The sequence below is a fragment of the Armigeres subalbatus genome, chromosome 2 (assembly GCF_024139115.2).
Source record: "Armigeres subalbatus isolate Guangzhou_Male chromosome 2, GZ_Asu_2, whole genome shotgun sequence".
In the NCBI taxonomy this organism is placed as follows: Eukaryota; Metazoa; Arthropoda; class Insecta; order Diptera; family Culicidae; genus Armigeres; species Armigeres subalbatus.
Window position 1 is genome coordinate 87,557,451 of NC_085140.1, and position 16,991 is coordinate 87,574,441.

The window sequence follows — 16,991 nt, forward strand, 5'->3', positions numbered from 1 at the left end:
TTTTATATTTGAAGACTCACTCACCGTAGGAACAAACTTGGTTGAATCATTTAAATTCATCAAGATATCATTAAATAAGCTGCCGAACTCTTAAAAAAGTTTATTTTTACTCGCCACCAGGAAATCTTCCAATCGTTTCCCTTATGGTAACAGACCGTGGAGTTCAATCCAAATTTAATTATGAAATTACGATTTTAAGCTATCTTTTCAATATTCAATCAGAAGTGCTCTACGGGATTGAAAAGCTGTTTTTATGTTCGGTACCTTAACATACACCTTGTACTTTTAGAATTTGACTGTGAATGATTGAATTCAATAATATTACTCTTAATGATAGACCTGAGACAATAATCGAGATTTAAAACAAATTTAAGTTGAAAACATACTAAATTTGAATTATGTCATTCCTAACATTTGTCGTTTTCTCTGTATGTTTACATCTGTTTTCATCATTTACCGACTGAATTTTGACAAATTAATCGTATGTCTCGCTCGATTTCGATTATCTATCATATATAAGATACGATGCCGGTGAAACATACAAATTAAAGCATTTATTTTGCCCACAGGCATTGAATTGTTAAATAGCAATGTTCTTACCTCTCACTTGTTCGCCATTTTGATTAAAACATGGTTTAATTTCAAAACATTGAATGTTTAAGTAGCGGATGTTTATTATTATAAATATAATCATGAAAAAACAATATTGAAATACATTAATCGTGTTTACAATAAGAAAATTTATAGAGAAAAATTCGCTGTACGCTCAATTTTGTCACATCTAATAGGTGTATTTTGAGATTATTTTCAAATAAATGAATTTTAGAGAAAAAATTTCAACAATTTTATGTACGCATACATTTAAGGAAGGGATGAATATTGAAATGCATTAAAAGCAACCGAGCTAACCATTTAATTTCCTTTGAAATTTTCGAATGTAGTCAACTAATCCATACTGTACGCTCAATTTTGAGAGTGACTGTAATTTCTTTCATGGTAAAATAGGGTAAAAATAATATAGAGCGACGATTTTAAAATGCCCGTTTTAAATTCAAAACGTATATGATTAAAACTAGTGTTGTTTATCGCACCACTGCATGTCTTCGTCCTTTTACCTTTTTACATGAATTCGTCAATTGGGAACCGGAACACTTCTAAAATATTTTTAAATAACATTAAGTTATTAATTATATGAAATGTAAACAAGTAACGTTTAAAGTGTTTCATGATATGTCTCAATTCCCGAATTAAACTTAAAAGAGTTCCTATAGTTAGAAAATTAAAAATTACCCGGTAATAAGAATCGTGCTCTCTGCGCGAAGACGCAAAAAGCATTTTAACATCTATCTCAATTCGTAATTAAATTTCTATGTTTTTCAAATTGGGACATCTGAATTATAACCTTCAGTGTTGGTAAAATCACTCATAAAACTCAATCAACGAGCCCTCCCGTGCGAACGAAATCGTTTGCGATTTTAAAGGAATGCATCACGCTTGAATTTTTCATGCTAAAACGCATCATTTCACTCATTTGCCAAAAAATCACTTTGGTTTTAAAACGCGTTTGAAATTAATTTGGGGGCAATTTATTGCTTATACATAAAAGAGTGTCTAATATTTTATGCGACAAACGTCAATTCACTGTTTTTAACGAAGGAGAACAAAAGAAAACCTACGATGATTCAAATGGATGATTCAACTCATCCATGAGTTTTTAGGTGTTGGGTTGGGTGCGTTTCAACTCACGCTTGATTTGAATCATCAATGAGTTTTGAGATTTTGAGTTTTTACCAACACTGATAACCTTATAATAACTACTGTTCCAATGGCTAGCCAAGACAGCAAACTTATATGGTTTGGTGTACTACTTCCTTAATAACTTGTAAACGCTATTTGTTGATCGTAATCAAATTCATTTAAGTGATCAACTAAGATTTGCCTCTTTATCGTATGCAGCTTGTTGCGGAAGTACTATATGAATACATCCCAAGCAACCAAAAGTACGGATAAGATGGGGTGTTTTGGCTTAATCAGATTGCATTGTAAGTAATTTTTTTGCATGGCTGGAGCACAAAAGTGAACTTTGAAGTTCTGTTAAGGTGCTTGGAACTCGATTTGAACCAAAAGTGAATTTATTGGTTCGGTTAGGAACAAATTTAAGTAAAGTGTGAACTTTTGGTTGCTTGGGATATTAAGGTGAATCACCTTTATACGAAACAATCTAAATATTTTTTTCAAGACGTATACTCTGTCACGATTCGCATAAGAGTCCCATGTCGATTTTTAATTATTTTGATTTTCTGCCAGAAATAAGCCTAATACTAATGACACACTGGTGGTATTCGTACCATGGTACAAGTTGTACCACTAGTGTGTCACCTTGTACCATGCTGGTACAACGTGGAAAACCATGGTACAATATGTACTAGGGTATATAACCGTGGTACTTGTACCACCAGTGTGTCTTTAGTCTTCTTCTTCTTATTGGCATTACATTCCCACACTGGGACAGAGCCGCCTCGCTGCTTAGTGTTCACTTAAGCACTTCCACAGTTATTAACTGCAGGGGCAGCAGGGACAGTAGGGACAGCATGGACCATGTCCAAGGGCTTGACGACCCCTCCCCAGCTGTCTGCGAGTCAGGGAGAACTGCCTAGGGCGTGGTGGGATTTAGCAGTGGGCTCTGTTAAAATCCCTCCCAAAAAACCACAAGTGCCCGTAAGCAGACTCTATCAAAGCGACTGTGTGCCGCTTCAAAAGCACAAGCCCAGGGAGTGCCATTGGCACATCAGGATTGATTCCAGTAAGATCCTGATTATGGTATACTGGTTGCATGTTATTGGTCTTGTTTTGGATATTGAGATATTGTGAACGCGAGGGCTGGTAGTCTGGTTATTCTATTCTCTTAGTAAGGCCGGGTGACACCGACCTGAAACGGCGAATGGGCTAATGGCCAGGCTGTCTTCCGTCCCCTAAAACCGTGGCTGGCCTTGCTGCACGCGGTACAATTCTGTCGCTCAGCTGGCAGCTGAGTGGGAGTAGGCTCAGATGCTTTTCCCTGACTAGCGCTGATCTGGCTCTGAACACGAAAGTGTCAACCCTCGCATGGCCTCCCTGCATGCCGCAAGGTATGTATAGATAACCATGGGATCGTGAAGGCGACTACACCAGCAGGATTCGACAGCAGCCGCAAGGGGGACCCATCAGACATGAGTAATCCCATTAAACTAAAACGACGAAGGAAGGAGGTGAAGCGAATGGTGGTAAGGAGAACCCTTTCACCAGACGCAGCGGCCTCGAAAGGTCGCCCCAAAGATCGCCGGGGAAGGCGATGGTGAAGCCCGTGGAGGGTCTGAGGAGGTGCCGGTTGAAGTAAAGATGGACGGCCCTACCCTGACCCGCGTCATCAAATCTGTGATGGCGAACCACGAAGAACGCGGTGGTCACACGATGGAAGTAGTCACGGAAGTATCCGACGTGATTATGTCCTTCCTAGACAACCGGGTTAACTACAGCAAGGACTTGAAACTTGCTGTACAGGCACTCTGTGCCCTAGTAGTTGAGGCCAAAACGGAGTGGAGGTCCCTACTAGAGGCCAGTAAGAGTGCAGAGAAAGAGCTCCGCAAACTCGTCAAGGAGCGGAAGCAGGCGGATAAGGATAAAGAGGAGGCGGAATTGAAAATCCGTCTCTTGTCCGAGGGCAAACGACTGGCGGAGAGCCAGGTCGAGGAACTCCGCAAAAGGATGGCTGTAACGGGAGCGACCCCGAAGCTGAGTAAGGTTACGCAGGAGGCGAACCTGAAAACAGCTGTCGAGAATTCCGCAGCCCCGAAGTCAGCGAAAAGGAAGAAGGTCGAGCAGAAGGATGGCCATCCCAAGCCGTTGAACCCAGTGCCTCCACCAGTGAGGACCACTGAAGCTCGCCGGGAGGAAGACCTACCCTGGAGGGAAGTCGTGAACCGCAAGAAGGCGAGACGACAACGACAGCAGACCGCAGAGAAAGCGGCAGGCGGAGCGATACGCGCCACTGTTAAGAAGGGTAGAGCCCAGAAGACGACGGGTGAACCTTCCAATGTCAGTGGTAAGCGTAAAGATAGAGGTGAGGCGATTATCGTCAGTACTGACGACAAGAGCTACGCCGAAGTCTTGAAGGCCATGAGAGTTAATGACAAACTCGCTGGCCTAGGAGAGGATGTCAACTGCATCCGAAGGACGCGGAGAGGCGAGATGATTCTCGTCTTGAAGCGGGATGCTGCTCAGAAGAGTTCTGAGTACAAAAAGTTGACAGAGGAAGTCCTGGGCGATGGGGTTCAAGTAAGAGCCCTATGTCCAGTTTCGAACATCCAGTGCAAGGGCCTGGATGAAGTAACCGAGGCTCGAGACCTGGTCGACGCACTGAGAGATCAGTGCAATGTCGAGATCCAGGAATCTACGGTTCGGTTACGCAAAGCTTCGCGGAATGCAGGTTGCCTCATTCCAAGTACCTCAGGCTGAGGCCAAAAGGTAATGGATAAGGCTAAACTGAAAGTGGGTTGGTCGGTATGTCCGCTAAGTATAAGCCAACCACTTCAGACCTGTTTCAGGTGTCTTGGCAACGGTCATAAGTCTTATGACTGTAAAGGACCTGATCGCAGTAAGCTATGCCGTAGGTGTGGAGCTGAAGGCCACCAAGCTCGCACCTGTCAGGCTGCACCAAGGTGTCTGATCTGTCCCCCGGGTACAGACAACAGACACCTCACCGGTGTCCAGGCTTGTCCGGCCTCTAGAAGGACCCAGACACGCAGGTAACACAGCTTAACCTGAACCACTGCGAGGCGGCTCAATTGCTGCTACAACAGTCGGTTACTGAGTGTAAAGCTGATGTAGCCTTGCTGTCCGATCCTTACCGCATCCCTGCCGGTAACGGTAGTTGGATTGCGGATAAGTCCCAGATGGTGGCCATCTGGACTTGCGGGCGATATCCCATCCAGGAGATAATATCATCACCTGACGATGAGGGTTTCGTTATAGCAAAGGTAAACGGTGTTTACTTTTGTAGCTGCTACTGTCCTCCCAGGTGGAGTATAGTGCAGTTTACTAGGGTAGTAGATATTCTTGCAGCAAGACTAACTGGCTTAAAACCGTTAGTTGTAGCAGGCGACTTCAATGCGTGGGCAGTGGACTGGGGATCCCGGTCCACAAACGCCAGAGGTCATACCCTGCTAGAGTCGCTAGCGGTACTAAACGTAGTCCTGCTGAATGAAGGCCAAGTGCCAACGTTCAGGGGACCGAGCGGTGATTCATGCATCGATGTGACCTTCTGCAGCGCGGGGTGGACGGTGGAGCCAGAATGGGAGGTTCATGAGGGGCATACCTCCAGCGATCATCAGGAAATTCGTTTTATGATCCGGTATACCCCCGTAGCAACCACAAGGCGGATCGGCAAAGCCGAGCTAGGATGGCGCACCTCGCAGTTCAACCCAGAACTCATGGAAGAATCACTACGATGGGAGACGCGAACAACGGGATTAAGTGGCGACGAGTTAATCGATGTACTAACCCGTGCATGCGATGTGACGATGCCTAGGAGGACCAAACCCCCCGGAAATCGGCAACCTGCGTACTGGTGGACTGACACAATTGCAGACCTTCGTAGAACCTGCCTTAGAGCAAAGAGAAGGCTGCGACGTGCCAGAACAGACGCTGAAAAGGTCGAGAGACGCAGGGTGTTCCAGACAGCGAGCAGAGCTCTGAACTACGAAATCAAATGTAGTAAGAGAGCCTGCTTCGAGCGGCTGTGCAGGATGGCAAACGACAATCCATGGGGAGATGCATACAGGATGGTGATGGCTAGGACCAATAGCACGCCACCTGAGAAATCTCCGGGGATGTTGGCCAAAATAGTAGACGGGTTGTTTCCGAGGCATGAATCATCGAACTGGCCCGCTACCCCGTACGAGTCAGTTGACGTGGTACCGTTAGTGACTAACGAAGAGCTTATCGTAGCAGCAAAAAAACTTAAGCTCAATAAGGCGCCAGGCCCGGATGGTATTCCAAACCTGGCCCTTAAACACGCCATTCTTGCCAATCCAGATATGTTCAGGAGCTGCCTCCAGAGATGCATGGACGAAGGAAACTTCCCAGATCGATGGAAACGGCAGAAATTGGGGGAGCCTTCGGCATACAGACCAATTTGCCTACTCGACACAGCTGGAAAGCTGCTAGAGAGGGTCATTCTGAATAGATTGTCGGCCTATACAGAGTGTGCTGGTGGCTTATCTAGCAACCAGTATGGCTTCCGTAAGGGCCGTTCTACCATCGAAGCAATTCGAGCGGTAACGGATACGGCCAAGATAGCGAGAGGTTTAAACAGAAGAGGTATTAGGTACTGCGCGTTGATTACACTTGATGTAAAAAACGCGTTTAACAATGCTAGCTGGGCAGCAATTGCTGCACCGATTGAGAGTTCCGGATTACCTGTGCAGGATACTGAAAAGCTATTTTCAGAATAGGGTGTTGTTATACGACACTGATGCTGGTCAAAAGTCGATCGTAGTGTCCGCGGGTGTTCCACAGGGATCGATCCTCGGACCGGTTCTGTGGAATATTATGTACGACGGAGTATTGCGCTTAAGTCTCCCGGCCGGAGTAAAGATAGAAGGCTTCGCGGATGACGTAATGCTAGAAGTAGCAGGTGACACTCTCGACGAAGTCGAACTGAAGGCTTCATACGCGATTGGCAGAGTGGAGGAATGGCTCAACTCGAGGCGGTTGTCCCTTGCACATCACAAGACAGAAGTTGTGGTAGTGCATAACCGTCATGGGCTGCAACAGGCGAGGATAAGAGTAGGGACCTGCACAGTTAACTCCGTGAGGTCTCTCAAGCATCTGGGCGTGATGATCGATGATAAGCTCAATTTTACGAGCCACGTCGATTATGCATGTCAGCGGGCTTCATTGGCGATAAAATCCTTATCACGAATGATGTCCAACAGATCGGCGGTGCATAGTCAAGTGCGTAGGCTGATAGCCGGCGTAGCATTGTCTATCATCCGTTATGGCGTGCCGGCATGGGCCGTAGCACTAAAAGCCGAGTACAATGTAAAGAAATTGATCAGAGTACACCGGCTGATGTGCTTACGTGTCGCGAGCGCATATCGCACCATATCATATGAGGCGGTGTGCGTTATAGCTGGAATGATGCCGATCGACACACTCCTAGAGGAGGATGTGGAGTGCTACAACGAAAGGGACTCGGTGCAAGTGCGACGTGTCAAGAGAGCAGCTTCGTTGCTCAAATGGCAAAGAGCATGGGACACCGCAGTCAAAGGTCGTTGGACCCACAGACTGATTCCAGATGTGTCCAACTGGGTTGATAGGAAGCATGGTCAAGTCAACTTCCACCTAACACAGGTGTTGTCTGAACATGGCTGCTTTAAGAAATTCCTACACAGGTTTGGCTTCGCAGACTCTGCGGAGTGTCCTGAATGTGTAGGTGAGGTAGAATCGGCAGAGCATGTGATGTTCGCATGCCCGCGATTCGAGGTAGAACGCAATACCATGCTGCTTATTAGTGGTATGGATACAACCCCGGACAACCTCGTCGAGAGGATGTGCCGGGAAGAAGCTATATGGAATGCGGTGAACACAGCATCTCAACAGATTTTGTCGAAACTGCAGCGGTGGTGGCGTCTTGAACAAAACCAACGAGTGTAGTAAGGGCACCTGTGATGCAGTGAACACTTTGCTCACCCCGACAACCAACAAGTCGCGGGTGGGCTGCGGGGACCTCAGTATGTAGATATAGAGGTCATTGCGGTTCGCGCGCGGTGGTTGTTGTCGGGGTGCTCGTCTCCAACGTGAGATTATGATACGGACCGCTAGGTTACTATCATAGCTTGCGATCGACGGGTGGTGAGGTAGCCACCCTTGAAGTCGATGTTGTGTGTATTGACGTCAAGTGCGTTAGCATAGACGTGAGCGTTCTCAATAGTCCCCCCCTGATGTATTGCTTAATTGCGGGCCGGGGGTACGGACTGGCGAAAGGGTTTTGGTTTTAGTGGGTCGGGTAAGAGTTACATGACATACCCATCCCCACACTACCTGAGTACCTCCTCAGGTGTCTGGTTGCAGATTTCCGTTTACCCTTGCTCAAGAAAAAAAAAAAACAGTTATTAACTGCGAGGTTTCTAAGCCAAGTTACCATTTTTGCATTCGTATATCATGAGGCTAACACGATGATACTGTTATGCCCAGGGAAGTCGAGAAAATTTCCATTTTTTTTTCTTGAGAAACAAATTAGCAGCGTTACTAAAATGAAGAAAATTTTTGGTCAAAAATTTCCTCTGAGACGTCTTACTGGGATTTCCAAAAAAGTTTATCCTGGAACAGTAGTTTCTTCCAAGGGTTCTTCCTGGGATACCTTGGTAGTTTGGTCTAAAATTCCATACATGATTTAACTTGATATTCTATCTAGACCTGTGCGCCGATTGAAATTGTATTGACGGTGAGGCGTGTTTTCAAGTGTTACAAGTTTTCCGGAATTTATCTGGTGGATGTTCCTCCAAGAATTCCTCTGAAAGTTCCTCCAGGAACTCCTCCGGAAGTTCCTCTAGGAATTTTTACAAAATTTCTCCGAACATCCATCTTAAATTATAGCCAAATATTTCTTCGTTAATCTTTCCAAATATACCCTCTAAATTCCATTATTTTCTCGGTAATTTCTTCAGCAATTCACTTAGAAATTTCCACATCCCCTTTCCCAGAACTTCCCCCAGAAAATCATTTAGAATTTCCCATGTAAACTCCTGCGGGCATTTTCTCTGGAGTTACTCCAGAAATTCCATCAATTCTCATTGAATTTCTTTAGAAACTCACGTGCAAACCCTTGATACTCACGCCCCGGGAATTGTTCCGGAAATTCCTTCAAGAACTCTCCCGGAAAATTGTTCCCGTTTTTTCTTCGGGAATTCTCTTGGAAATTCCTTGCAAAATTCGTCTGCAAATTTATCTGGCTACAAAAATTAAATTACGTCAAAATCAGTGCTGGAAATACTCGCTTCACGAGTAAAGAGCGGATGAGAATGGATACGTTTGCGTGCGTTTTGACAGTTTTTCCATGGCAAAGCTGTCAAAACGCACGCAAACGTATCCATTCCGCTCAGCTCTTAAGAAAAGAGTGTAATTGGGCCTACCAGAAATGCCATACTCGCGCGAACCTACTGCCTGCATTTTTTCTAGCGTTTGCTTTGTTCGCGAGTACGGGCATAGTAAAGACAAAAAGCAGGGCAGTATTTTTTTCGCGAGTAAAAATCACGATCGCGAGTATTTGTGGTTACTTCGAATAAAATGGATAAATTTCACTTAACAAAAACACAATAACAATGAACAAATGTGTTCTTGGTCGAACAAATTAACCCGAATGACTCGCGAAGCTCCACGAACATTTTTCGGGGTTCGGTTTTCTGTTTTCTCTGCGAGTAGTAGGTAGGCAAGAAAAGTGTTCCCGAGTATTTTGCATGGCCTACTTCTTGTTTTGTGAACAAGGTTCACAGATTTCCACCACTGGTCAAAACTATTTCGGAATTACCTACAAAAATTCCTCTGGAAATTATTTAGAGGATTCTCCCGGAAGATCCTGCAGCCATTCTCAAAATTTGTACGGTACTTCGCTTAAAATGTCTATAAAAAATCATAAAAAGGCCCTTCAGTATTTTCCGAGATTTTTTTCCAGGAATTCGCAGCAACAAAAGTATCTTTATGTTTGGCCGAGAATGTGTTGAATAGTGGCCATGTTGCCAAAAATTATCCCATGTCGCACTTTTTGGCCAGAGATCCACGCAAGTTGCAGTTTGTGAGTAGATCAACATCCACAGACACCACCTCAATTCATCAAGCTGATACCGATCAAGTATATAAAAGTCGGCCCTCCAGGCCTCCTATCAAAAATAGTTTTTGGAGTTAATAGCCTTTTCGTTACACATTGTTGTACGAGAAAGGCATAAACGATTCTACAGACGAGAAAATTAAAATAACTTAGAAAGTTAGAAATCAGTTTTTTTTGTTATCTTCATACATACTCATCTTAGTGTAATGTACTTATGTATATAACTACGAATCGTAATGAAGGTTCCTCCAAATCAACGCGATGTGTTTGTTGCTATAGCTGACAGTTTGTCGCTTTGGTAAGGAAGCGTCAATGAAGCCAATAGAATCGCAACGACAGTGACAGTTCAGGACAACCTTAAAGCTTTTCATTTACATGGTCTAAATCTACTTGCCTTTCCAGTGCACAATGGGGAAAATGCTACCCAAAAAGGTACCTATTTATTGCGGCTACTTGCTGCGCCGGAAAAATACCATTCCTAAAGGGAAAATCCACGACAAATCGAATGGTGCTATTTTCATTCGCCGGAAAATATGGGAACTGGCAGTTTTGCCCCATTTACCGCTAAAAATCATATTTTTTCTATGACAGCTACAATTTAAAATCGATTGCGGCTAACTATTTCTATGTTTTCTGATGCTAATTAAGTAGAAAATACTAATGGTATCTATTCCGGCCTTATACCATGACAGGAAGTGGCCGTTTTTCCCCATTTACCCCTGGAATCGAATTTTTCTATGACAGCTACAATTTAAAATTATATTCGGCTGACTATTTCTTTGTGTTTTATGCTAGTTTAGTAGAAAATACAAATGGTATAAATTTCGGCCATGAAAAATGACTGGAAGTGGCTATTTTGTCCTATTTACCCACGAAAATCGATTTTCTTCTATGTCAGCTACAATTTAAAATCGGTTTTGACTAACTGTTTCTATTTTTTCTGATGCTTATTTAGTAGAAACATGGTGTAAACTATTCCGACATTATACCATGACTGGTAGAGGCCGTTTTGCCCCCATTTAGCCCAGGAATTCTATTGTATTTTTCTATGGCAGCTACCATTTAAAATCAAATGCGGCTGATTATTTCTATGTTTTTTTTATGCTAGTTTAGTGGAAAATACGAATGGTATAAATTTCGGCCTTGAAAAATGGAAGTGGCTATTTTGCCCCTTTTACCTTCAATTTTTTTTCTGGAAGCTACAATTTAAAATTGATTGTGGCTAAATATTTCTATGTTTTCTGATGCTAATTTCGGCCTTGAATCATGACTGGAAGTGGCCGAGTAGAATCTTTTCCGACCTTATACCACGACTGGAAGTGGTCGTTTTGCCCCATTTACCCCCTGGAATCGTATTTTTCTATGAAAACTACAATTTGAAATTGATTTAAGCTAACGATTTCTTTGTTATCTGATGCTAATTTAGTAGAAAATACAAATGGTATAAATTCCGGCCTTGGATCATGACTGGAAGTGGCCATTTTGCCCCATTAAACTTCGATATTTTTTATGCCTGTTACAATTTTAAGTCGGTTGTGGCTAATTATTTCTATGTTTTCTGAAGCTACTTTGAAAGAAAATACAATTGTCATATATTTCGGCCTTAAATCATGACTGGAAGTGGCCGTTTGCCCCATTTACTTCTTAAAATCTATTACGGCTAGCTAATTCTATGTTTTCAGATGCTTAAAGTAGCCTCACACCTCAGAAAGATTTTCCGCTCTTCTCAATAATTAAAATGGAAATAGTAAGGCAATTTCAAATAGTTGCTGCGCTAGAAAAAAATATTTTTAGAGGCAAATGGGGCAAAACGGCCACTTGCAGTCATGATCCAAGGCTAGAATGTATAACAACCGTATTTTCTTACAAATTAGCATTAGAAAACATAGAAATACCTAGCTGCAATTGATTTTAAATCGTGGCGGTCATACAAAAAAAAATATTGGTTATTTTTAGTCACGATTCCAGGTTTGTAGTTCCTACTAAATTTGTGTTAATAATCATAGAAATAATTAGCCAAAATCGATTTTAAGTCTTAGCGATCATATGATAAATTGAATTTTAGAGGTAAAGGGGGCAAAACAGCCATTGCTAGCAACAGTCTAAGGCCGGATTATATGCAATTTAGACCATTCGCATTTTCTACTAAATACGCATCAGAAAACACAGAAATCGTTAGTCGAAATTTATTTTAAATTGAAGCTGTCATAGAAAAACTACGATTTTCGTGGGTGAATGGGGCAAAATAGCCACTTCCAGTCATTTTTCAAGGCCGGAATTCGTACCATTCGTATTTTCTACTGACTAGGCATCAGAAAACATAGAAATAGACAGCCGCAATTGATTTTATATCGGAGCTGTCATAGAGAAAATACGATTCCGGGGGTAAATGGGGCAAAACAGCCACTTCCAGTCATGGTTTAAGGTCGAAATAGATACCACTCGTATTTTCTACTTAATTAGCATCAGAAAACATAGAAATAGTTTGCAGTAATCGACTTTAAATTGTAGCTGTCACAGAAAAAATATGATTTTTAAGAGTAAATGGGGCAAAACGGCCAGTTCCCATAATTTCCGGCGAATGAAAATAGCACCATTCGATTTGTCGTGGATTTTCCCTTTAGGAAAGGTATTTTTCCGGCGCAGCAAGTAGCCGCAATAAATAGGTACCTTTTTGGGTCGGATTTTCCCCACTGTGCAGTGCAATGGGCAGCAAAGGAATTTGTTGAGAGCTGATCTTCAAATTCTAACTCGCAACAAATCCAAATTTTTCATAATTGGTGACTTCAATGCCAAACACCATTCATGGAATAATGCTCACAGCAATTCCAATAAGTCGAGTCAAGTACGAGACACTGAAGACGACTACACAGTTGTGGTTGAAATACGTATCTGCAAAGATATCGAAATAATTGGTGGAATTAAATGGATTTACTTAACTCGTCTTAGACGGTTCAATTCCAATGGTAAAATTTTATTTGAAGATTGTTCTGCGGGATATTATTCTATTCAATATCCTAATGGACTAACTTGTTTTTCTTCAAGTCGAAATCCTTCTACAATTGATTTAGTTTTAACGGATTCAAGTCAGCTGTGTGGCCAATTGGTAACTCATGCTGACTTTGACTCTGATCACCTTCCTGTGACGTTTGAAATCTCACAAGAAGCCATTTATAATCCAATCAAATTTAATTATCATAGGGCTGATTGGGATTTATCTAAAACGTATATCGATAAGAATTTTAATGTTGATATTCCTATCGATACCAAAAGTGATATTGATAATGCTCTCGTATCTTCGACAAATTTAATTGTCGAAGCCAGAGGCATTGCAATTCCTAAATGTGAAATTAAATTCAACTCCATTATTATTGACGACGATCTTCAGCTACTGATCCGTCTTAAAAATGTGAAGCGAAGGCAATATCAAAAAACTTGCGATCCCGTGTTGAAAGTTATTTGGCGAGATTTGCAAAATGACATTAAAAAACGTTTCGCTATTCTTAGAAATACCTATTTTGAGAATAATGTCTCGAAGTTGGATCCCAGTTCGAAACCATTAAAGAAAATTATTTTAAAAAAACCTCAAAAGCAGCGCTTAAAGAGGGAAATAAAATTTTATTAACAAATGGCTAAAAAGGCTCAAAAACTTGCTCAGCAGTTCGAGAGTGCCCATAATTTTAGTCTACGTCTCACTAGTTCAATAGAGGATCAGGTTACACGGAGCTTCGAAGACATTCTCAACCAAGAGAATGTTTTTGACCCTTCTAAATTGGATGAAGTGAGATCTTTTACTAGAAAATTTAAAAATAAGGAAGCACCGGTTGATGATGGTATTTTCTACATACTTATCAAAAAACTTCCTGAGAGCTCTTTATCCTTTTTGGTTATTTTATTTAACAAATGTTTTCAATTGGCATACTTTCCAGATAAATAGAAAAACGCCAAAGTTGTTCCAATTTTGAAGCCGGACAAAAATCCAGCTGAGGCTTCTAGTTATCGCCAAATCAGTTTGCTTTCTTCAATAAGCAAACTGTTTGAAAGGATAATTTTAAATAGAATGATTGTTCATATTAATGACAATTCTATTTTTGTTGATGAGCAATTTGGTTTTCGCCATGGGCATTCCACCACTCATCAGTTATTAAGAGTTATGAATTTAATTCGGCTCAACAAATCTGAAGGATATTCGACTGGAGTTGCTCATCTTGATACAGATAAAACACTTGACAGTGTTTGGCATGAAGGTTTGATTGTAAAATTGAAGACTTTTAATTTTCCTCTGTACATTATTAAACTGATCCAAAATTATTTATTAGATCGCTCACTGCAGGTAAACTATCAGAATTCTAAATCTGATAGATTACCTGTAAGGGCTGGTGTCCCCCAAGGCAGCATACTGGGGCTATTGTATAACATTTTTACTTCTGACTTACCTGATTTACCACCAGGGTGTCAAAAATCTTTGTTTGCGAAGCCTTCGTGTCATTTGTAGTAGATTTCAAAAAAGTTTGGGTATTGTCTTCACTTACTTGCAAAAATGGAAAATTTCCCCGAATGTTTCCAAAACTCAGCTTATAATTTTCCCACATAAGCCGAGAGCTTCTTATTTGAAATCTTCTAGCAGACATATTGTCACTATGAATGGGGTTCCAATTAATTGGTCTAGCGAAGCCAAATATTTAGGACTTCTGCTGGACCAAAAATTAACTTTTAAAAATCACATTGAAGGCCTTCAAGCCAAATGTAACAAATATATTAAGTGTCTATATCCACTTATAAACAGAAAATCAAAACTTTATCTTAAGAACAAACTTTTGATTTGCAAACAAATTTTTAGACCAGCCATGTTGTATGCTGTGCCAATATGGACTAGTTGCTGTAATACCAGAAAGAAGGCACTTCAGAGGATTCAAAATAATATTTTGAAAATGATTCTGAAGTTGCCTCCGTGGTATAGTACCAATGAACTTCATAGAATTTCTAATATTGAGACATTGCAACAAATGTCCAACAAAATAATTTCCAATTTTAGACAAAAACCGTTACAATCTTCTATTGCAACCGTTAGCTCCTTGTACCCTTAGTATAAATTAGGCTAGATTTAGTTTAAGTTGACAACATTGGAATTCCTACATCGTTCAATTAAATCAGAGGAAAAATCCTAACTGCCAGAGGCAATTGAAATGTATTAATAATAATTAAATATGTAACATTTCAAATGAGGCTGATAGTGTTAAGAAAACACGGAACACCTAGTCTAAGAGATGAATGCACGTATTAGGTAAATTAGCAAATAAAACTAGTCAAATAAATTCAGTCTATATAATCATCAGCCCGCCTACACTATGCGTTTATATATATGGACCAATTTCTTTATATTTATTTCATCCTTTCCTATTTAATAAATGCAATAATATACCATATCAAAGTTTTTGATCAATTCACTTTATTCTCAAATGACAAAACAAACTTTGTAGAGAAGTATTACACTCATTTCAGTCGTCACTGTCAACGAATGCTTGACAGGCTACATCTGGAACGGAATTCAACAACATAAATAATTCTAATGCACACTACAAGCTACAATGTCAAAATAGATTTCAGACCCATAAAGCTTACTCCGCAAACATCGAACCGAAATTACAGTTCATCTTTCGATCCATCCTCACCCTCCGCCTCCGGCACGCGCTTGCCCTTATAGTCCTTGTTCTCGATGGTCACCTGAAGGCACCGTTCCTGTTCCACCAGGAAATCCTTCGCTTCCCACGCTTGGGAACCCTCCTTGAACATGAATATTGCACGATTATCATCGATCATGTACCGCTCGGCTTGGATGTGGTTGTTCCACAGACTAGTTTGCCACAACTTTGTAATGTCTTCGGATTCCGCCCGTGTTGGATTTCCGCTAACCGTCACGAAGCTCATCAGCGTTTTGCCCTTCTTGGACGCTTTCAGAAGGTTCTCCGGATTGTTCATATCCAGCTTGGACATATCCAATGGTTCCGATGGGCGCAGATGTTCTGGCAGTTCATCCGGCTCTAGCGGATCTTCGTCTTCCTGTAAATGAATGATGAAGCTTAAGATGCATACAACTGAATGTTAAAATCGTTCAGATAAGGAACCATTACCTCCCATTGATCCAGTAGCCGCTCCAGATCAGCATCCGTGTAATCGCGAATATCTTTCTTGGCCCAAGCCGGTTTCTCATCTTCTTTGAACTTTTTCGCTTCGACGTAAAAGCTCAAGCTGGCAATTAGCAACACAGTAAGCAAGTGCTTGTACATTGCTGATATGTATCTAAATCTTTTTGAATTTCTTGAATTTGCGCTAAAGTTAGATGAAATAAAAGTTTTATCTCAATAATACTGGTATCTAAACTGTTGAGCGAAAGAAGTGACGTAGCTCAACTCGGATTGAAGTTGTCTGACAGTGATCACTGTATTATACGCTCCCTTCCTATCGATGTGCGATGTGTTAAGAGTATCTCTTTACATATACACTTCCATGAACCATATTCCGTTTTACCAAGCATTGATCTGTTTTTATGGAAAGCGAGCTAAGGCGAACGAATGAAAATGAAACACGATGCGGAGTGACTGACATGCGTGTTACCAACAGAGTAGCACTCAGGAATCGATAAATGTGGGAACACTTATAAGTGTGTTTTGCCTTTCCTTGAAGCATCACAAAGTGTTCTCAAGTAATTTCCTTTTCAAATTTTTTTTTTGTGCTTTATTAATGTGTTTTTTTAATTCTAGGATTTCCTTTTCAAATAAACAATGAGCTTGCTTACCTAAAATATTAAAATATGAACGAAAATATGATAAGATTTGCATTGTTTCTTAAATAATCTGCATATGCACTATTAGAGTTTTCATTTTTAATCATTTTCAAAAAGTTATTTACAACTCAGCATTTTGGATGAATATGTAACCCTTTGAGAATCCTAGAGCTTTGTCTAACAGATCATTGTTCTAAATATAACGTGTGAGGAGTGAGAGCGAAATTACCAAAACTGTCACGGAATGTCATGACATTAATGGTATTTGTCACTGGCTTGGCTTTCACGCCGCCAATTTCAGATTTAGACCAAGGACCTGTTAGAAATCTTTTCAATCCTTTG

At 41.2% G+C, this 16,991-nt stretch overlaps 1 protein-coding gene across 1 annotated transcript; it reads right to left on the reverse strand.

Moving 5' to 3' along the window:
* Positions 1-15,293: 15,293 nt before the first annotated feature.
* LOC134214681 (LDLR chaperone boca) lies at positions 15,294-16,346 on the reverse strand. The gene is made up of 2 exons (XM_062694003.1): positions 15,997-16,346; positions 15,294-15,925 (listed from the first exon to the last, which is right to left on the reverse strand). The coding sequence occupies exons 1-2, from the start codon at positions 16,150-16,152 to the stop codon at positions 15,509-15,511; spliced, it is 573 nt and encodes a 190-aa protein (XP_062549987.1). The 5' UTR covers positions 16,153-16,346; the 3' UTR covers positions 15,294-15,508.
* Between the last annotated feature and the right edge of the window lie 645 nt (positions 16,347-16,991).